The sequence below is a fragment of the Carassius gibelio genome, chromosome B7, assembly GCF_023724105.1.
Source record: "Carassius gibelio isolate Cgi1373 ecotype wild population from Czech Republic chromosome B7, carGib1.2-hapl.c, whole genome shotgun sequence".
NCBI classification, from domain to species: domain Eukaryota; kingdom Metazoa; phylum Chordata; class Actinopteri; order Cypriniformes; family Cyprinidae; genus Carassius; species Carassius gibelio.
The window spans coordinates 19,581,595-19,602,887 of record NC_068402.1 but is presented as its reverse complement, the minus strand read 5'-3'; the positions used below and the strand labels follow the sequence as shown (position 1 = coordinate 19,602,887).

At 38.4% G+C, this 21,293-nt stretch overlaps 4 protein-coding genes across 7 annotated transcripts in view; 2 read left to right on the top strand and 2 right to left on the bottom strand.

Annotated features, from left to right (window-relative positions):
• LOC127962745 (VPS10 domain-containing receptor SorCS2-like) overlaps nt 1-5,725 on the bottom strand; it is a 164,237-nt gene extending 158,512 nt beyond the window's left edge. The window contains exon 1 of one of the 3 annotated variants that reach the window (XM_052562417.1): nt 5,309-5,725. In XM_052562417.1, the coding sequence (XP_052418377.1) occupies nt 5,309-5,653 (345 nt within the window). In that variant the 5' untranslated portion in view covers nt 5,654-5,725. The remainder of the gene's footprint in view (nt 1-5,308) is intronic. The other 2 variants (XM_052562416.1, XM_052562418.1) reach the window with 2 other exon arrangements.
• Nucleotides 5,726-6,839: 1,114 nt separating this feature from the next.
• Nucleotides 6,840-10,428, top strand: LOC127961963 (grpE protein homolog 1, mitochondrial). Its single transcript, XM_052561286.1, has 4 exons — nt 6,840-7,006; nt 8,230-8,374; nt 9,087-9,168; nt 9,255-10,428. The coding sequence occupies exons 1-4, from the start codon at nt 6,939-6,941 to the stop codon at nt 9,599-9,601; spliced, it is 642 nt and encodes a 213-aa protein (XP_052417246.1). The 5' UTR covers nt 6,840-6,938; the 3' UTR covers nt 9,602-10,428.
• A 216-nt stretch (nt 10,429-10,644) lies between these two features.
• LOC127961962 (transcriptional adapter 2-beta-like) lies at nt 10,645-15,019 on the bottom strand. Of its 2 annotated transcripts, none has more exons than XM_052561284.1 (2): nt 14,685-15,019; nt 10,645-13,855 (listed from the first exon to the last, which is right to left on the bottom strand). In XM_052561284.1, exons 1-2 carry the CDS (start codon nt 14,952-14,954, stop codon nt 12,668-12,670), a joined length of 1,458 nt encoding a protein of 485 aa, XP_052417244.1. In that variant the 5' UTR covers nt 14,955-15,019; the 3' UTR covers nt 10,645-12,667. The 2 variants fall into 2 exon arrangements, with proteins under 2 accessions (XP_052417244.1, XP_052417245.1); XM_052561285.1 differs by having other exon boundaries at nt 14,693-15,019.
• Nucleotides 14,987-20,406, top strand: ccdc96 (coiled-coil domain containing 96). The gene is made up of 2 exons (XM_052561283.1): nt 14,987-16,326; nt 19,708-20,406. The coding sequence occupies exons 1-2, from the start codon at nt 15,208-15,210 to the stop codon at nt 20,047-20,049; spliced, it is 1,461 nt and encodes a 486-aa protein (XP_052417243.1). The 5' UTR covers nt 14,987-15,207; the 3' UTR covers nt 20,050-20,406.
• Nucleotides 20,407-21,293: the final 887 nt, after the last annotated feature.

The following is a 21,293-nucleotide window of genomic DNA, read 5'->3' as shown; positions in this document are numbered from 1 at the left end:
AGTAGTGACTTTTCCTGTCACAAACAGCTAAGTTAATATCAGTTGTAGCCATCTCAAAATAACAGCCATCATTTGCTCTGATGTTTTTTATTTTGTGTGATTGCTGACAACAAAAGACTGGTGGTCTTTGAACTTTTTTAATGCTCATGGACAGTAGATAGATCAGGTTAATCATCTGTTGTTTCGTGGCTCTGAGGAACATTTTGAACACAATCTGACTGTCTCACAAGCTCATCAGTAAGGCTTCATCACTTCTGTGTCCCGAGCTAATTTAGTTCTCACCCATCGTACTATTTTCTCTCTGTATTCTTCTGTGGACTCATACCATGCACAATGTAATGATGAAATGACTCAAATCTACAGACATGAATTCCCTCAAGCTAGTATGTCCTGGCAAAAACAGGAGGAATTCTCCCTGCCAAAGCCAACAGTGATATAGATCTAGACTGATGAACACATCTGACATCAACAACCATAGTGTCATTCACAGCTGTAGGTTTAATGAGTCCATAGTTATGGACTATCTAATGTTGTTTTCTTGATTTTGTGAAATATGAAAGGAGATCATAGATAGAGCTGCTTTCCATATGAGGAGGATTTGAGAGCTCCCGTCTAGTGAAGATCATTGGTAAATAAAGCTTAAATTTCACACACAATGTTATCATACAGCTTCAGACTTGGGCTCAACCTAAAGTGCATACTTCAAATGGACTACTTTTATGATTCTTTATGGGATAATGGGACACATTTGAAAAATATGCTATAGCATATTTTAGTTGTTTGTTAATCAGCACAAGATAATGTTGAGGAGTGTACATGCATACATTTCTATGAAAACTCATGGCCTTGATTACAGAATTCTACTTCTTTAGTGGGTCCACTTATTGTCTGCATGCTGAAGCCCATTGGTGAGTACAAAAGTACAAAAAAGTACAAAAGCACCTGTTCTACATTCCATGCATCCCATTTCTAAGCTAAAATACAATATATTTTAATTCATTATTTATGAAAATGAATCAACTGGTCAAAACTACTCTGATATAGTGCTCACAATCCACTTGAATGACAAAAAAACATTACTTTCTCTGCATTTATCAACTTATTTTTTATTTTTTTATTAAAATTGAACTATACACAAGTAGAACCTCTGTCGCAGAAACCTAATGTTCATATCTTTCTTAATCTTATTTGCTCAATCCAATTAAATTGACATCAAAAATGGATTATCTTTGTTTTATTAGATGATACTGTAAATACTTTAAATCTGTACAAAGCAAAGCAAATAATGTATAAATGCATCAATTCAAAATGACAATGTATTGCCTTTAATACAGAATTACACTTACACAACGGCTGACTTTTTGTCAAAACATTTAACAAAATCATCAAGTTTTTCCTCAAATACCTTGAAATTTTATGTTTCATCTACCGATGTTGATCTGAAAGCCCATAACAGAATGCCTAATAATAATCATCATCATAGGCTGTTTATTTGTTACCTTATGCATCAATATTCAAATTTCATTGTTTCAGAGTATCAGCCTAATCCTACTTCTAACATAAATCACAATACTCTGATGAGTTCGGTAAATTTTGTCAACATTTTGAATTATGGCTAACTAGTCCTTCAAATACATTACTGGAGGAGCAATGTGACAAAATGCAACGCCAATGAATAAAACACATTCTGCATGCTGGAGCTGTCCCTCCAGATTCTTTCTGATGAGGTCTCTCAGGACACAAAGGGAGAAATCCTCATTGGGAGAGCAAGGAAAAGGGACCACAAGTAAGCTTCTAATAAGCTGGGCTAACAGAGGTAGAAAAAACTAAAGTCTCAGTGCTGAAAAGAGCAAAACCACCGATGGCATGCCAGTAATTAGTACTGATATTTGAAAGAAGACTGGACTTGGAAATTTGGATTTGGAAAGGCTTTAAAAAAAATGTGGATGGAAAACACTTTTGTCCACTCTGCCACATGTTTGCATGCCAAATCTGACTCATTGCAAAACAGAAACATTCAGAAACAACTAGGGAATATTGATTCAGACAGACAAGACATGTGCTAACAATTTTGCCCATGCAATAGGAGGGGCCAAATTAACTGTCTGCTAAGTATATGAACCATGAATGAATGCCTATTTTATAAAGTAAGCCTTCAGGAGAACGTGACAAAGACAGAGGAAAACTGCATACATGCTATGTATCTTAATAGCAACTCGTTTTTATACTCTACTCCCAATTTACATGCAAAGCAATGCATATTTTCATTAACCATTTGCCAGGGACTACCTTAATGGCTCATCCATCTTTTGTGCTTGGCCACATCTTTTGGTGAACTAAAAAAGGCATGGTTTGTGTTTGTTTGTTTTTATATGTGTAGATAATCTACTGAATGTAGATAAAACGTGTGGCCATTTAAATCGACACAATGCAAAAATTATAAACAGTACCACATCATAGGATTTATAAGATAAGTATTTGATCAATTTTAGAGAGCTAAATTTCCACACGATCTGGTGTATGAGAGTTTATCTCTGTCATGCAATTTATGACTCATTTATTACAGATTGCCCTAAAACTTTCAAATTGGAAAACCTACTGGCTTTGGAAAACAAGAAAATGATGACTCAGGGGAGAAGCGCACATGGTGGTGGCGTCTCTGGGCTGCCTTGGAAATGTCAATGAGCCATGTGTCTTTCATTTGATCAGATTTGCTAATAGCGTGAAGCCAAGGGAACAACATGCACACATTCTGAGCTAAATTAGACTGTTATCAATCTTTCTACCATTGCTTCCTTGGACTCCTTTTTTGATCTACCTTTATTCTAAATATCAGTACAGTCTGTCTGTCTGTGAGTCTATCTCTAACTTTCTCAAATGCAGTATCTTAGTTTTCTGTGTGATTTTCCCCTGCTCTCTCTGTCTTAACTAAACACAGCTATCAGCGGGCAAACAGATGGATGGTTTCTGACAACGCTGCAAACACAAACAGAGAGTGCTGCTAAATGCCAGATAGATGACTATATCTCCTCATATTTACAAAAAAATAGATTTGTGGTCAGAAATGCAGGAGGGAAAAATAAAATGAATCAAGATGGTCACACTCCCCAGAGAAAGTGAGGCAGAACAAAAGAGGTAGAACGGAAAACACAAAGAGCACCCGTTCAGCACATGAAAGGCTCCGATGCTGGAATTACGTCAGGAGTCTAGTATCGTTCTCCGGGACTAGAGTAGGTACTGGAATAATGGATTGCTCTTCCTTTGTTTAAAGTCTATTCTGCATGCTCTTGTTACAACAGCAGATGATAGCATAAATAATAGAAATCTGTACACTCGGCTGCTGGATTAGCTTTACATTATTTTCATATATGATCAGTACGGTGAATTTATGCAAAAGAAAATTGATTTCTGAAGTTATGTCGCAGGTTAAAGACAATTTCAAGAAGATTATCCTATAAACTGTGGTCAGTCTATTTTGAATGATCCCTAAATGCCAGAGTAACCCAGCTGTGAATGGAAATCTGGAGATGACATGAAATAAAAGGCAGATCCTAATGCAGTCTGTCAGCAAACCTGACAAATGAACATATGCAGCTGTATCGCAATGCTTGTGACCTCTTGTGCATCTATTTTATCCACTGGGCATCTGTCAGTTGTATAAATGTAATACAGTTATAGTTTTTGTTAATATAAAAAAAAATCATTTTAATTTAAGTTTTAAGTTTTTAATGTCTATATAGTTTTTCATTAACTTTTAGTTAGAGTTCTTTTTAGATTTTGTTTCAATGTTTATCTCATGTAAATACATTTTTATATGTTTTTAGTTTCAGTTAGCAGTAATAACACTGGTTGGTTGCTTTGCTCAACTGAGGTTACAGCTCTCCTCACTGTAAAACATCTGACATAGCAGCCAGGACTCGCATAATTCACACAGTTAAGTAATTAAAAGAAGCAACAAGACCACAGTCCACACAGACACTTACATTTCCAACACAAACACATGAGAATGCATGCCAGTTCCACACTTCTCCAAATTACTTTTTTGTTTGCATTTTTTTTTTTCTAGATTCAATCTGAGAAGCAGATCGGATAGGGTTAAGAGGAAAAGTGCTTCATTACAGAAACTGGGAGTTGGTTTCAATGGTGTTGTAAAACTTTCAGATACAAAATATTACAATTAGCTATCAGTTATAAGAAAATAAGATCAGAAATGGCACCTCTAATATTTGTAATATTTGATCTCTTATCTTTTTTTATTTAAAATGAAGAATTTCACTTATGCCTTCTACTTTTCATATTTGTCTTCTAAAAAAGCACATGTAACTAGAATTTCAAAAGACATCTCACTAGTGTATTAAATTATGTGTGATCACAAAGCAGAGATTTCAAGTCTCAAACAATTCTCATCAAACTGATTTAACACATAAAACTTACTATACAGTCCACAATTTTTACTCTTACTGCATGTATTTCAACAATATTAGGAAAAACATCTGAGACAAAGGCAAAGCTGCTACTTAAACTTAACTAATTACGAAAGATCAGGGCAATACACTTTCTCAGTCCTAAACTTTTTTGACAGTAGTTTAAAGGCAAATCAAGCCGACTACAAAAGCGCGACTTGAAAGCACTTCACACTTCAACAGATATTAAAAAGTAGGTTTTATTCAGAGCGCTTGCATTTTGTGTAAACAGCTCACGAGTTGTTTTGGCAGCTTTGTAAATGAGAGATGTCTCCTCCAGATACAATTCACCAAAATAGGCTACCATCACACAGACAAGCGCGCGTTTGTTCCGCGCGCATCCAAGCTGTTCGCGCTCGTTCGATCAACTATCACATCGCGTCGCTTATACGATTCAGCAAGTAAACACCGTCAAACTTCAAATTGTGCATGAGCCAGCTGTATACTAAAAGGACTTGCAATGAACTTCTGTTTTCTATGCGCGTGCAAGTGCATAGCACACGAGGTAGGCTATATGTGCGTCTCGGCATCAGCTGTCATTCTGGCTCACATTACAAGCGGATGGTTTGGTAAACACTGACCTAAACCTCTCTATACACCACAGCAGATGTGTTTTGTGTAACGATCATCATGAAAGCTGGTCGTTATGTATCTACCTGCAGTCCAAACACCCGCCTAACTGCTCATGATGCTTCATTACCTGTTTCTCAACCTGCAATAAATCCTTAGAGCATCTACGCACCTTATGAATAGACTTGACAGGATAAACAACTCAATGTTCAATCTTATGACTTTTCGGGACAATTACAATAGAGAACGGGGGAGGAGGGTGGAGGGGTACTCACGCTGCTATTTTCCCCCGTCCAGTGGACCATTGCCTGGTTGTGGGTGGCATCCCCTTTGAGGACGAAAGAGCTGCTGAGTAGAGAGACTTTCTCCGGAGTCGAAGCCCTCCGGACGCGGGGTCCGCCGGGGTCCCCGCCGTAATCTCCGCGGCTGTGCGCTGAGATAAGAGCTTCATCTCTGCCAGTGACATGCACGCCGCGGCTGTCAAGCTCTCGGTCCCGGAATTCTCTCTGGTTTATAACGCCCGTGTGACAGGATGTCGGTCCGAACAGTGACATCCACGCGCAAGCCAAAAACACAGCTGGGTACAGGTGCGCCAAAACTGCCATGATGAGCGCCTTCATTTAACACTGTCAAAGCGAGTGCGATGCAAACGAAAGATGGAAAGCTCTAATGTAAGAGAGAGGGAGGGAGAGAAAGAGAGAAGGGAAGAGGGTGGGGAAGCAGAGCTCAAACCAGAGCGCTCTTGTGCTGCTATAGTAGACAGCTGAGACCGAGGAGAAGAACAGCCGTATTCGCCTGCCACCTAGTGCTGCTACTAGTCAAGTGTTTGAGTGTTGCGGATAATAATGCAAGGAAGTAGGCCTACTCCTTGTTTGGTGTAATCTTTTACTATCTTTTTTTATCAAATGTTTAAAAAAGCATTTAAATAAAGGTTAGATTTTTATAAATAAAATAAAAAAACATATCTTCTACAATTTCTTTTTTTAAGCATGCTATTGTTTCATGTAGCCAAACGGTGGGATTAAATAAAAATAAAATGAAATAAGACTATGATTCCTTTAACAAATTTTCATTGAAATATTTTATGATATCTGATTGCGCTAAAAACGTGTAATTCTTTCTCCACACACTGAAGAGTGTCCAACATTGATTTTGCAATTCTATACCATTCATTTATAAACTGGCCAACTCAATACAAATCAACCTCAAACCAATGATTTCAGAAGATGAAGCAGGAAATTAGATGTATAGTACACTGGTTACATCATTTTATTGAGCTGACTTGGCTGTCAAATTATTCTAGTAAAAACATTTCATTTTCTTTTTTTAATCCTCCGTCAAACAAACAACACACCTCAAGAAACTCTACAATGAAAGCTCATTTAACAGTGACATCCTACTGCCTGTACTCACAGATTTAGTCTACAGATAAACATACTCACAAAAAATAAGCCTATCAGCCCAATCTCAGTAGAAAACAACTATTTTACCAGATGATGATATTGTATGAATTCATTCAATGTGATCCATATGTAACATTTTTAGGAATAAAGGGAAGCAGGAAAATCCACCCCCTCCACTAAAAATAATAAATATGTTTTTAGATCTTTCAATACTGATTAAATGCAATTTCGACATCGGGTTTTAATTTTTCTGAATTGATGTTCTTGGACTGATGTAAACCCTCGGCGCAGTTGAGTAACAAAGTGGGAGATAACCTTCAGTTGTAGGAAAGATCATGTGCTGATGTTTCGACCTTCTTCTCAACCAAACTACAGAATTGCGTCAGTTGTAACTAGAACGAGGATTGGTGGTGAAGGACGAACCGTGTAAGAACAGAAGCTGTGATTGGCTGAAAGAGACAGTCTCGCTCCGCAGGTCTCTCAGCGTGGACACTGAGTGAAGATGGCGAGCTGGTGTGTGCGTGTGATCAGACAGAGCTCCTCTATCATAACGTCCCCTTCACTCGGAAGGTAGGTTTTCACAGCGGTGTTATTGTGTGTAGATCAGGGACAGGCGACGTCAGTCCTGGTGTGCCAATGTCCTGCAGAGTTTAGCTCCAACCCTGAAAAACCCTCACTTGTCTGTACACTCATTAATCCTGAAGACCTTGATTACTTGTTCGTGTGTGTTTGATTAGGGTTAGAGTTCAACTCTGCGGGACAGTGGCCCTCCAGGACCGACGTGGCATTTCCCCGATGTAACGTTAACTGATGTTGTCCATGCTTGGGCAAATGTTTTGCTTTAACGGAAATGAATGATCTTTCTGTTACGTGAGCTGTTCACGAATGATTGATGCTCTCAGTTATATTCCTTCATGTGACAGTGTTTTGACAGCATTGTCTTTGTGTGTCAAGAGTTGTCCTGTAAGATACATTGTACCTTTGCAGATTAGTTAGGCCTACATGAGATTATCGTTGCTTCTACGTGAAATTTTCCTAAATGTCTTTCAGGTGTTTACCATATCATAGCATATTACACGCAGAACATGCGTTTCATTGAGTTCAGGATCTTCAGGATGTTTTCAATCTCCTTAAGCCTTTAAAAATATTTTCCACAATAAAAGTCTCATTTCCGTCATGTGTGTGAAAGCTACTTCTAAAGTGTACACTGAAGCTGTATCACCTCATGATTGGTGTAGACTATCTCTTAACCAGTTGTTGTTGACCTAGTTTTAGACATAATTTTTGTTGAATCCCATGTCCTACAACAAAATTAACCAGTTTAAGGTTAAAATGCTTAACATACTCAAATGTAATATTTTCGTCACGCATTCAGAGTTGACAGTTACACATAAAGCAGCAGTTATCTCTTTTTTTTATCTATACGATTAATATTCATAAATACAATGTCTGTTAAATTCAGCATGAAATAAAAATTTGCTAATATTACTATTTTCTAATTGCAGGTCTTATTGTCAATGATCCATCTATGTAGTTTTCATTAACAGTTGATGCTGCTGTTTTTATTTTTATTAATCAAAATATCTTAACTGTTGAAGAATAACATTCTACTTGTGTTCTCTAAACCTTCTTATGGAGATAATAATGACAAATTGTTTTCGGGAGAATTCTTTCTTTTTTAAGACAGCAGCAGACACGCTTAACATAGGTTGGTTGCTTAATAACAGTGTACAGTATAAAGCCTGTGACGCAAAGACTGTGTAAGTGATTATTCTCATCTTTTAACTTCTCAGGGTGACTCCACGCCTCCTTTGCACAGCAGCCCAACAGAAAAGCTCAGGAACTGGGCCTGAAGAAGAGAAACCAGAGCCCATTGCAGCTGAGAAAGCCTTCAAAGAAGAAAAGACACAACTGGAAGAACAGCTGAAGGATATTACGGTATTGATGTGTTCTTAGTCTTAGCACCTGTTGTATAGAAGTTCTAGATGAAAGAATACCCAAAATATGACAATAAAAGTATTTTCACAGCCATGTAATTTCCTCCACAAACCCTGACCTTCGATTGCCCTTGTAGTTTCCGCTGTCCCTGAGGACATTTATTTTTTAACAAATGCAAATTTTCCGATCATGTTTCAGATACTTGCCTGTAAATCGACTGTAAAGTGTCCCAGACTTACTCAGAATGCCCCCCCCCCCCCCCCCCCCCGCATAATCTTATATAATAACATATAATCGTCACTTTCCTACAGGTACTGTTCATTAACAAGGTGACAGCACCAACTACAGGCCTGGCATACGCAATACAGCGCTTTTGGCTGTTTTCGCAGATAATGTATTAACAAATTGTTGTGAAAACGTCATGTATACGTGAAACTTTTTAAACACGCAAGGTTAATACTTTTATGTTTTTGACTACACTGTTGTTGTGTAAACATGAGTCTCACACAAATAATTTCAGTTTCAGATTATTACAGTAAATTTAGCACATTCTCAATATACTTTATAATATTTCTATTGAACGATAAAAAAAAAACTTTCAGGTATTTAAAAAAAAGATGCATAGAGTATGAGGTTTTGTGATTTGGCAAATAAATGTTTGTCTTTTATCTTTGTAGTTCACTGATAATTTTTGAATTATCTTTTGCTGAAGGACAAATACAAGCGTGCACTAGCAGACACTGAGAACCTTAGGCAAAGGAGTCAAAAGATGATTGATGATGCTAAGCTTTATGGTAAGCCATTATAATTATTTTATGAACAGACATTTCTGGATTGGGTCAATTTGTTACATTTTTTTAACCATCATCTCTTTCCTTAGGAATCCAGGGCTTCTGTAAAGATCTCTTAGAGGTGGCCGACATCTTGGAGAAAGCAACCGAAAGTGTACCAAAAACTGAAATATCTACTGCCAATCCACACCTGAAAAATCTTTATGATGGCCTTGTAATGACTGAGGTGCAGATCCAAAAGGTCTTCCAGAAGCACGGCCTTGTTAAGCTTAACCCTGATGGTCATAAGTTTGACCCTTATGAGCACGAGGCTGTCTTTCATGCACCTATTGAGGGCAAGGAGCCAGGAACCATAGCTGTAGTTACCAAAGTAGGCTACAAGCTGCACGGTCGCACCCTCCGGCCAGCTCTGGTGGGTGTAGTTAAAGCCCCCTAACTGGTCGTACACACTAATGATGGTTATTGCCTAGTCAACTGATCAGTTTCTGTAATTTAGCTGGTCTTTGGTTCCACATTTTTTTCCTTTGTTAAAGGTGCCTCTGAGAGGTGAAATCCAATATATTGACAACTGAAGGACAATACTAATATTTGTGATTTAATAATGATTATCAAAAGTATAAGAGCTGAGTGTGTATGTGATAGAAGATTCGGAGAATTGAATCTGTGAATTGAATTGGCTTGAAGAGTATTCTCTGGAGGATTGTTACCATTCCAGGGACTTCTGAGATCTAAAGAAACAGAATCTTTCGAAGAACATTAAGCTTTTAAAGAAACACTGCAGCATATCACTTTGTTGAACAAATTTTATACTTAAGCGTGTTTGCTCCTATTAATTACTTTACTGAAAAACGATAGCAGGTTGGTGATGTTTATGACCGCAGTTGTAAGATTCCACTTTTTTTTTTTTTTCAGTGTTATGCAGGTTTTGAATTTATTTGTATGTGAGAATAATAGGTCTTCTTTACAGAACTTGGAGTGATATTTTATCCAAAAATAAAATTACAATCATTTACCTGCTGGCAGTTGTACTTGCTAACTTTAACCATTAGTTTCATAGTGTGCAAACATGAAGAAATATCAACTGCTGATGTTTTGTGAAGATCTGGGTAACAGGAGGATGGCCACTTAAGGCTGCTGGAGAGATCAGTCATTTGTGGTTGGAATATGAAAAGAATAATGCCATACTAATGGAAAAATATTATTACTTTTCCATCTATGGGAACAAGCAGACAACTGTCAAATAAACCATGTACCTCTTTTCAATTGTAGTCATTTATAAATTTTCCATGGGTTTGTTATTAATTTTTGGTGAAAAGAAAGGTGTAATGGTATATCTAGGTCATTTGAATGAAGGTATATAGTGTACATATTTGGATATATTTCTTAAATGTCTCATATAACTTAAAAATGACTGTGAATTGCAGTTTTCTTATGGATTCTGTTTAGATTAAGCCTTCTTAAATGAACATTGCTTCACAGTTTTAGGCAAGGCACCATTTTTACTTAACAGACAAAAGGGTCATATTTAAACACTTTAATACAAAGTAGGAAATAACATGACATATGCAATACAAAACTTTTCACATCCTCAACATTTATCAAATATGATCCGTCCAAATGGACAATTTTACCAGAAAACATTGTCATAACTAAGCAAAAAATAATAATTTAATGTCACATTGTTTTAAATTTTATTTTATAAAAATGTACTTGTGGTAGTGTCTTTGTGATGTCATGTTCAGTCTCATATCCCCGCTCACATTTTCTTTCAAATCCGTTTTCACTTTAGAAAAATAATTATGCTCTCTGAAATTGCATATTGAATGATTATTTAAAGTGTAAAATACCCTTATAAACTGTTAAATAAACTGGTCAATTTCTCCTAAAAAAAATAAAAATGTTGGTGTGTGACTAAACAAGTCTTAAAGAATGTTTTGGGTTCTTTAACCAGTGATCCTGTTTCCTATAATCATAAAGCACAACCTGAAGATTAACCCTTTCTAAAACTGTAAGCACCTTTATACAAATGAAACAAACGCAGAATACCATGGAAAGAGAAGAGTCCCATCCACATTTGCATCATAATTATATAACACAGTGTCTTCATACCTACATTCATAATCTATCAAATGGTAACAGCCAATAGTCTAAATATATCTTTGATGAGTTTTTCTTTCAACTTTGCACACCTACTTTTAATGGCTTTAGTCATACATTTGTGTGGGGTAGTTCCTTCCACCATTGAAAGACTTTTGATGTGGTAATTTAATATTAAAATAAAATATTAATTACAAGGAAAAGGATTAAAAACATCAACCAAGGTAAATATGCTTCAAGACACACAACATAAGCATACTATACAACCAATGACAGTTTATGAGACTGTGTACCAATGTCTGGAGTCAAAAATTACAGGGTATAAAAAAAGATGAGGACCACAAACTTGGCTTAAACACTGTTATTTCCAATACTGTACTCATAAAAAAGGCTAAAAGTTAGACTGAACCTATCTATTCTATTTGACACTTTAATATATTAAAGATTTAAAAACAAAACAAAATGTAAACCTTTGAACGGTGCTTTTCTTAGTTTTCTACAGCTTTGGGGTAGACACAAACAGTCAATAATAACGTTAAAAATCATGGGAAAATATGTTTTTCTAAGATTTGGTATTGCATTAAGATGTTGTCAAGGCATTTGGAAATGTAAAAAAAATGTAGTATGTAGTTGTAACATACAGTCTCAGCTCATAAACTGTGTACATGTTGAGATGAGAACCCTTGATGGTGTATTTAACTTTAACCCTCACTTTACCCAACAATCAGAAAAATACTCTCTTGAAACAGGAGCATTGTGGTAGATGTTCTTGATTGGTGATCAGGGCCTGGATGTGTGCCATTTTACTGTTTCTAACACAACCTCACAAAGGTCAACTCCAAAAAACAATAATAATCAAACATGAACTTTTAGACATTTAGAAACTATGGAGCATGCTTCATGTGACTCACATTCCCACAACTGACACAACAAAATACATCTAACTGAAGCAGGCAAATTCAGGTTAGAACATGGGAACTTTAGACTTCTGGCAGGCAGAACAAGGATCTGATCTAATTTCCATCTTATTACAAAAAAATAAAAAGGAAAGAAACTCGGAACCAATTCTGAATATCTGCTTGGTACAACAATAAACATTCTGTTCATACTCTATTGGCAGGGAATATTCAACACCTTTTAAAACGGAGGCATTTTAACGTGGGGCAATGGGTTTTTGTGTAGTTATTCTGATATATATTACACAGGACAACTTGCGGGAAAGTTCCCCATGGACACTGATGATGTTTCGAAGACAGACATGTTAGACTCATTGAAGGTCCACAACCAGTAGTCTGGCACCTACAGTCATTTAGCTCACACAGGCTTTTCTGAGATGCAATATAAAACAGTAGAAAAATATATTTACAGTTATAATTCTTACAACCAAATCTTTTGGACAGTGTGGTTACGAGGCTTCTCGGGATATCCAGCCGCTCTCCGACAGGAAATTCAGAATCCGTTTTTTCAGCACCTTGTCCAGGTAGCTGGGTAGGCGGCTTTTCGAGGGAATGCCTTGCCTTTTCTGTAGATGATCTTTGATGATGATAGTCTTGACAGTCAGATAGCGTGTGGGACTCAGGTTCGCAGAGTTACACAGTACCTTCTCCCGATCAGACAGCAGCTCAAAGCCAGACAGGTTCTCGATGGCTGAGAACTCACTGTCCTTCCCCTCCTCTTTGATGGCATTGACTCCTCCACCTCCTCCAAGCCCACCTCCTGCTCCAGCTCCTCCTCCAAGCCCAGTCACTCCTCCTCCACCACTGCTGCCTCTCTTTGACCCAGAAATACTTTTGTTCTCTTTACGTTTTTCTCGTTTGTGACGTGCTGCCTCATACTCGGCTGATTCGTCGAGTCTCGTGATGCCATTCCGTCGATAACGCTGAAGCTCGCGAACTTTTGCCCGTAGCATGCGCTCTTTGTGTATGTTATCGAAGAACTCTTCAAACTCACGTTGAGGCATGAACTGGCAGAGTGCTCGTAGTTTCGTCCGTTGCTCTTTCTCTTCTTTGGTGATTTTGCGTTTCGGTGTTGCTGCTACAGAGGAGCCCAGCGACCCTGTCGCAATGATGGTGGTGCCACCTCCCAATCCTACAGCTCCACCTACACCCCCAACCACTCCTGTCCCACCTGTTCGTTCTCGCTCTTTATCCTTTTTGTCCCGTCCCAGAAAGGCTGGCACTAAATTGTAATCACGAGCGATGTTTTTGCGTCGCTGGCGCTCACGCAGCTTCCGCACGTACATGTCCACATGAGCTCGTTTCATCTCGATCTCGATATCTTCATCATCGTAGTTCACAGACAGTCCACTGATGAGTTTCTCTGCCTCCTGGTCATATTCGATCTCGTAGTCATCACGGAGTGGCATATATCCCAGCTGCTGCTGCTCTATCACAGATATGTCTAATGGGGGCAATGGGGTAGTCAAACTAGGAGACAGCGGACCTCCGCTGGGACAAGTGTGGTCTGTCACGCGGTTGGGGATGCTGTCAGGGATGCAGGCTTTGCCCAGATTCCCATGGATATACATGATCACATAATGGTCCATGACCTCCTGAGGGGTGCGCGATGCACCCACATGGGCTGCCATATCCTCCTAACACACAGAAAAAACAAAGATTCAGAGTTAGTTCATTCAAACATTAAATTCTGTCATTTACTCTCCCTTGGGTCAATGCATATGTAATTCATCTACAAATCTCAAATAACATGAGCTGTCCAAATTAAACCACTTGATTCATATGGATAATGTTTACAAATTTTGGTGGTGTGGACTTTCAATTGAGGAACAAAAATCTCATCAGGCTTTATTAAAAATACCTTCAAGCTGTTTAGAAGATAATGAAAGCCTTGTGGTTTTGAAACAATATGAGGGTGAGTAAATAAATAATAATATCAAATTTACAAACTCAAACATTATTAATATTTCTTAACATACATTATATTCATGCAAATATAAATATTAATGAATATCACCTGCTTTCAGCAATAGGGCACAATACATTTTGTTCTCTCTGTGTAAACTCTATACTGTGCAAATATTATAAATGAGCAAAACTTTAAATGGGATGTAAAATTTATTTCTGCAACTAATTTCATTGGGTTAAATAATCCTGTAATACAATATGCAGCACAGAACTTGGGACATGGTTGGTTATGGGTTTTTTAACAGTAGTCAACATTTAAAGTGGATCAAAACCTTTAATCAAAGTTGTCCTAAGAAAAGAATGGATTTTGTTTTTAGCTTAACTTTGATTAAAGTTTTCGATCCACTTCAAATGTTGACTAGTGTGTACGTTTCTTCAGTAAGCAATGCATTATTTGTTCCAGACAAAGCATGACGATTTTGCATTGATGTGCACATTTGGCCATGCAAAGGGAGATTATTAAAGCTGCATCAATATGGACTCGTTTGAGAATCGTACCCAGTTACCAAATCCATATTGCTCGATGGCATCGAGCAGCGACTGCTCTTCCCTGCTGGTCCATCCTCCCTCTGCTTCTGGACCCCAGAGCGAGAAGCGCCCGCCGTCAACTTGCTGATAGCCGTGCCATCGCCTGTGGTTACCGATTTCGGCACCCGCTGAGAAGCACTCCGGACAAAGTTCAATATCCTGGCATTCGGCACAGCGAATCCGCAAATTCGTAACATCTGCCAAGCAGTTCACGCAGTACTTCTTCCCTAGGTCGGCCATATTTACTACCGCTTGTTGTTGGAAGCAGCGGTGGCGCGGGGCTGGGCATGCGCAGTGGAGTATCTCTGGTCACGCCGCTGCGTCTCATTAATATTAATAACGACACAGCGAACACCTGCGATTGGCTCTCGCTCTGGGTGTCCATGGCAACAAGCACGCACTCTAGTACGGACACAAAATACAGTTGAGGCAAGCGTGTTTCATGTAATTGTTTTAATAATTAAAAAAACCTTTGTAAATTCAATCATATAAAATGGAAAAGGTCTCGTTGGAGCTAAAACATGAAGAAAGTAATGTTTTAGAAAATAATGCACTGGTGGAAAACATTGAAACAATTGTGGATTCAACAGAGACAGCAAGAACCCTGGTTGAGGAGGAAGAAACTGAACCTCTTAACATCCCAGAAGTTGTTGAGGATGATCTGGTCAAGCAGGGTTCACAGCTGACAGAAGACATGTCTATTGCTGAGACAAGTGAACCACAGATATCTGAAACTGAGTTTGGGCAATATATGATAACAGAGGAGGAGGATGAAATAGAGCCCCTTATAAATGAGGCCTTGGAGGACACTGAGGGTCCTGAAATAGGACATTTCATTGACGATCTTCTATCTCTTGAGGACACTGAGGAGGAAGAGCAAGACGAAGAGGACCGACATCCAGCTCCTGACCCAGAGAGTGAGAGGAGCAGCCCTCCGAATGAATCAACTGTTCCTGCAGAAGAAGAGAAGACTGGCCTCAACATCAACACTGCAGAATATGTGGCCCTGCTACCTGAACTACAGGCTGAGAGTGAAAAGCTCAGCAAGATAAACGCTCAGCTGCAGAACAAAATAGCAGAATACCTCAGTAAGAAGACAGGTAATAAACATCCCAGACTGGATGGAGATATCTCAGACCAGGAGCAGTACCAAAAGTACCTGGATCTCATGGAAGAGCTAAAAGTGCAGCACCACAGTGTCTCAGAGCTCCACCAACAGCGGACAGAGGAGCTGCGCCAGCAGAGCTTAGAGAAACTGAAGCAGGTGGAGCACGAGCTGAGATCTCTAGCTGCACTGAAACATGAAGCTGCTATGACAGCACTGACTGGTAAGGTGGGCAAACAGGCAGCACTGGCAAAGGTGGAGAAGCTGCAGGCAGATGAACTGAAGCAAGAAGACAAGCTGGCACCTGTGCGTCTCAACAACATCAAGCTTAAGAACAAAATATGTCAGCTTGAGACAGAACTTAAATCCAAGCGTGAGCTTGCTGATGGTTTGCTGCTGATGGACTTTGAGCAGCTCAAAACAGAGAACCAGACGTTTAAAGACAAGCTGAAGGAGCACAGCGAGGAGCTACTTAGGCTCAAAAGGAAGGTTGCCTGCTCTGTGCAGGTAAATTTTATTTTTTTAATTACCGTAATTTGTGCATGTGTGTGTGTGTGTGTATTTTCTACCTCATTTCAGGAGGGTTTTTTTCCTTTTCTTATTTTGGTGGTCACTAGGAGCATGTTAATGTAAAATAAGGTAATAAAAAATACTTTATATAAATGCATTATAAAAAAAAATATGAATAACTTCCTTATAAAACAGCTGAATGGCTAAGTTGAGATCTTTTGAAGTGTTGTGCATATAAGCCATTCATATACAAACGGATTACAAAAAAGTTGGGACACTGTACAAATTGTGAATAAAAACAGAATGCAATGATGTGGAACTTCAATATTTTATTCAGAATACAACAGACATATCAAATCAAATGTATAAACTGAGAAAATGTACAGTATTGTTCAAAATAATAGCAGTACAATGTGACTAACCAGAATAATCAAGGTTTTTAGTATATTTTTTATTGCTACGTGGCAAACAAGTTACCAGTAGGTTCAGTAGATTGTCAGAAAACAAACAAGACCCAGCATTCATGATATGCACGCTCTTAAGGCTGTGCAATTGGGCAATTAGTTGAAAGGGGTGTGTTCAAAAAAATAGCAGTGTCTACAAACTCAAAACTATTTTGTACAAACATTTTTTTTTTCTGGGATTTAGCAATCCTGTGAATCACTAAACTAATATTTAGTTGTATGACCACAGTTTTTTAAAACTGCTTGACATCTGTGTGGCATGGAGTCAACCAACTTGTGGCACCTCTCAGCTGTTATTCCACTCCATGATTCTTTAACAACATTCCACAATTCATTCACATTTCTTGGTTTTGCTTCAGAAACAGCATTTTTGATATCACCCCACAAGTTCTCAATTGGATTAAGGTCTGGAGATTGGGCTGGCCACTCCATAACATTAATTTTGTTGGTTTGGAACCAAGACTTTGACCGTTTACTAGTGTGTTTTGGGTCATTGTCTTGTTGAAACAACCATTTCAAGGGCATGTCCTCTTCAGCATAGGGCAACATGACCTCTTCAAGTATTTTAACATATGCAAACTGATCCATGATCCCTGGTATGCGATAAATAGGCCCAACACCATAGTAGGAGAAACATGCCCATATCATGATGCTTGCACCTCCATGCTTCACTGTCTTCACTGTGTACTGTGGCTTGAATTCAGAGTTTGGGGGTCGTCTCACAAACTGCCTGTGGCCCTTGGACCCAAAAAGAACAATTTTACTCTCATCAGTCCACAAAATGTTCCTCCATTTCTCTTTAGGCCAGTTGATGTGTTCTTTGGCAAATTGTAACATCTTCTGCACATGCCTTTTTTTTAACAGAGGGACTTTGCGGGGGATTCTTGAAAATAGATTAGCTTCACACAGACGTCTTCTAACTGTCACAGTACTTACAGGTAACTCCAGACTGTCTTTGATCATCCTGGAGGTGATCATTGGCTGAGCCTTTGCCATTCTGGTTATTCTTCTATCCATTTTGATGGTTGTCTTCCGTTTTCTTCCACGTCTCTCTGGTTTTGCTCTCCATTTTAAGGCATTGGAGATCATTTTAGCTGAACAGCCTATCATTTTTTGCACCTCTTTATAGGTTTTCCCCTCTCTAATCAACTTTTTAATCAAAGTACGCTGTTCTTCTGAACAATGTCTTGAACGACCCATTTTCCTCAGCTTTCAAATGCATGTTCAACAAGTGTTGGCTTCATCCTTAAATAGGGGCCACCTGATTCACACCTGTTTCTTCACAAAATTGATGACCTCAGTGATTGAATGCCACACTGCTATTTTTTTGAACACACCCCTTTCAACTAATTCAACTAATTGCCCAATTGCACAGCCTTAAGAGCGTGCATATCATGAATGCTGGGTCTCATTTGTTTTCTGAGAATCTACTGAACCTACTGGTAACTTGTTTGCCACGTAGCAATAAAAAAATATACGAAAAACCTTGATTATTCTGGTTAGTCACATTGTACTGCTATTATTTTGAACAATACTGTATAATTTTAAGGGAAAAATAAGTTGATTTTAAATTTCATGACCTCAACACATCTTAAAAAAGTTGGGACAAGGCCATGTTTACTACTGTGTGGCATATCCTCTTCTTTTTATAACAGTCTACAAACGTCTGGGGACTGAGGAGACAAGTTGCTCAAGTTTAGGAATAGGAATGTTGTCCCATTCTTGTCTAATACAGGCTTCTAGTTGCTCAACTGTCTTAGGTCTTTGTCACATCTTCCGCTTTATGATGCACCAAATATTTTCTATGGGTAAAAGATCAAGACTGCAGGCTGGCCATTTCAGTACCCGGATCCCTATTCTACACAGCCATGATGTTGTAATTGATGCAGTATGTGGTCTGGCATTGTCATGTTGGAAAATGCAAGGTCTTCCCTGAAAGAGACGACATCTGGATGGGAGCATATGTTGTTCTAGAACTTGGATATACCTTTCAGCATTGATGGTGCCTTTCCAGATGTGTAAGCTGCCCATGCCACACGCACTCATGCAACCCCAAACCATCAGAGATGCAGGCTTCTGAATTGAGCGCTGATAACAACTTGGATGGTCCTTGTCCTCTTTAGTCCAGATTGTGTTCACTGACAATGTGGAAGTACTCTGGAAGTATTATGCAACCCATGTTGTGATTTACATTACAGTTTCATTCCTGTATGTGATGCTGTGTGGTCTAAGGGCCCTTAGATCACGGGCATCCAGTATGGTTTTCTGGCCTTGAACCTGTGTGATTGTTCCAGATTCTCTGAATCTTTGGATGATATTATGCACTGTAGATGATGATAACTTCAAACTCTTTGCAATTCTCTGAGAAACTCCTTTCTGAAATTGCTCCACTATTTTACGCCGCAGCATTGGGGGAATTGTTGATCCTCTGCCCGTCTTGACTTCTGAGAGACACTGCCACTCTGAGAGGCTCTTTTTATACCCAATCATGTTGCCAATTGAGCTAATAAGTTGCAAATTGGTCCTCCAGCTGTTCCTTATATGTACAATTAACTTTTCCGGTCTCTTATTGCTACCTGTCCCAACTTTTTTGGAATGTGTAGCTCTCATGAAATCCAAAATGAGCCAATATATGGCATATGACATTTCAAAATGTCTCACTTTCAACATTTGATATGTTATCTATATTGTATTGTGAATAAAATATAAGTTTATGATATTTGTAAATTATTCCATTCCTTTTTTACTCACAATTTGTAAAGTGTCCCAACTTTTTTGGAATCGGGTTTGTAATATAGGCTATTTTACAACATACATAATAAGTTTACCATTATAAATAAAAATGCATTGTGTGTAGCAACCTATATTGTTTCCAAAATTGTGTTTTTACAAATTATTTGTCGCACAACCTCAGGGCATTTCCCATGTGAAAGAGAAGATGCATTTCATGCAGATGGAGAATAAGGTCAAGCATTCTCAACTGATGAAGACAGATGCATTGGTGGCTCTTAAACGTGAAGTGCTGACACGTACTCGACAGGCTCGTGACGGACTGCGTGCAGACAACCTGAAGCTGCAGCAGCGCTGTGGCCTGCTGGGAAATGCCACACTGTTGCAGGACTTTGAGGAGAAGGTAGACACCTCCGAATTCCTGCAGCAGAGACTAGAGATGTTGAAGAGACGTCACGCTGAGCTCATGCTAAAGTGTGCTGGAGTCAAGCAGAAGATCGAGCAAAGCAAACCAGAAGGACAGTGACAACACAAGAGCATGTGCTTCCCTTCAGTAATTGAGTTAAATGCAATGAATAGAATGTAACTTGACAAAGTTGACCAAATCTTTTGCAAAGCTTTAAAGTTTATGGAATAATTGAATGTATGGTGAGATATAATACTTTGAGTTTGTCATCTTAAATATTATGCAAATAGTATTTATCTTATTTTCTTTTGTTGATTGTCACAGTACCAAACTTGCTTTTTAGAGGTCAGCACTCATTTAAAGAACACATGAGTTCTGTAATTGTGCTAGACTAACTACTGCAGTTTTTATTCTTAAGTATCTAAATATAATCTAAATATATTTGTACAAATAAATTTACATTTTTTTAAATGTGCATTAACAGCACCTAAACATTTTTTGAGACTGCCACCTTTTTTTCTGTACACAGGGAAAAAAAAATCACTTTAGATTTTGATTGGCAATTTGACTAAACTTGTCTTGGTGATGGAATAGAATTTAAAAAAAATATTCACAAGGAAATTAATTAGTCAGTTTTGTGGTTTGTTGTACTTTATTGTTAGTGCATAATAAGAAAATTATTTTATTAAGTAGAACAAAAAAAATGTTAAGAGTTTCTTTAATCAATCATGAAATTATTATTAAAGATTCATATAATGTGGTAAAGTACCACAGTGCAGTGTACAGCTTTACGGGAAAGTCGTGGCCTAATGGTCAGATAGTTTGACTCCTAACCCTAAGGTTGTGGGTTCAGGTCTCAGGTCGGCAATACCACTACTGAGGTGCCCTTGAGCAAGGCACAGAACCCCCAACTGCTCTTTGGGCGCCGCAACATAAATGGCTGCCCACTGCCCGAGTGTTTGTTCACGGTGTGTGTGTTCACTGCTGTGTCCTTGCACTTTGGATGGGTTTAATGCAGAACACAAATTCTGAGTATGGGTAAACATACTTGGCTGTATTTCACATCAAAGAAAAGGCATCAAAGATTAAGTTAATGATTAAGGTGCAGTGGAGCAATCATGTCACTATCAGTAAAATAAATGCGACTGCTGTATGTTTACAGTATTGTTCAAAATAATAGCAGTACAATGTGACTAACCAGAATAATCAAGGTTTTTAGTATATTTTTTATTGCTACGTGGCAAACAAGTTACCAGTAGGTTCAGTAGATTGTCAGAAAACAAACAAGACCCAGCATTCATGATATGCACGCTCTTAAGGCTGTGCAATTGGGCAATTAGTTGAAAGGGGTGTGTTCAAAAAAA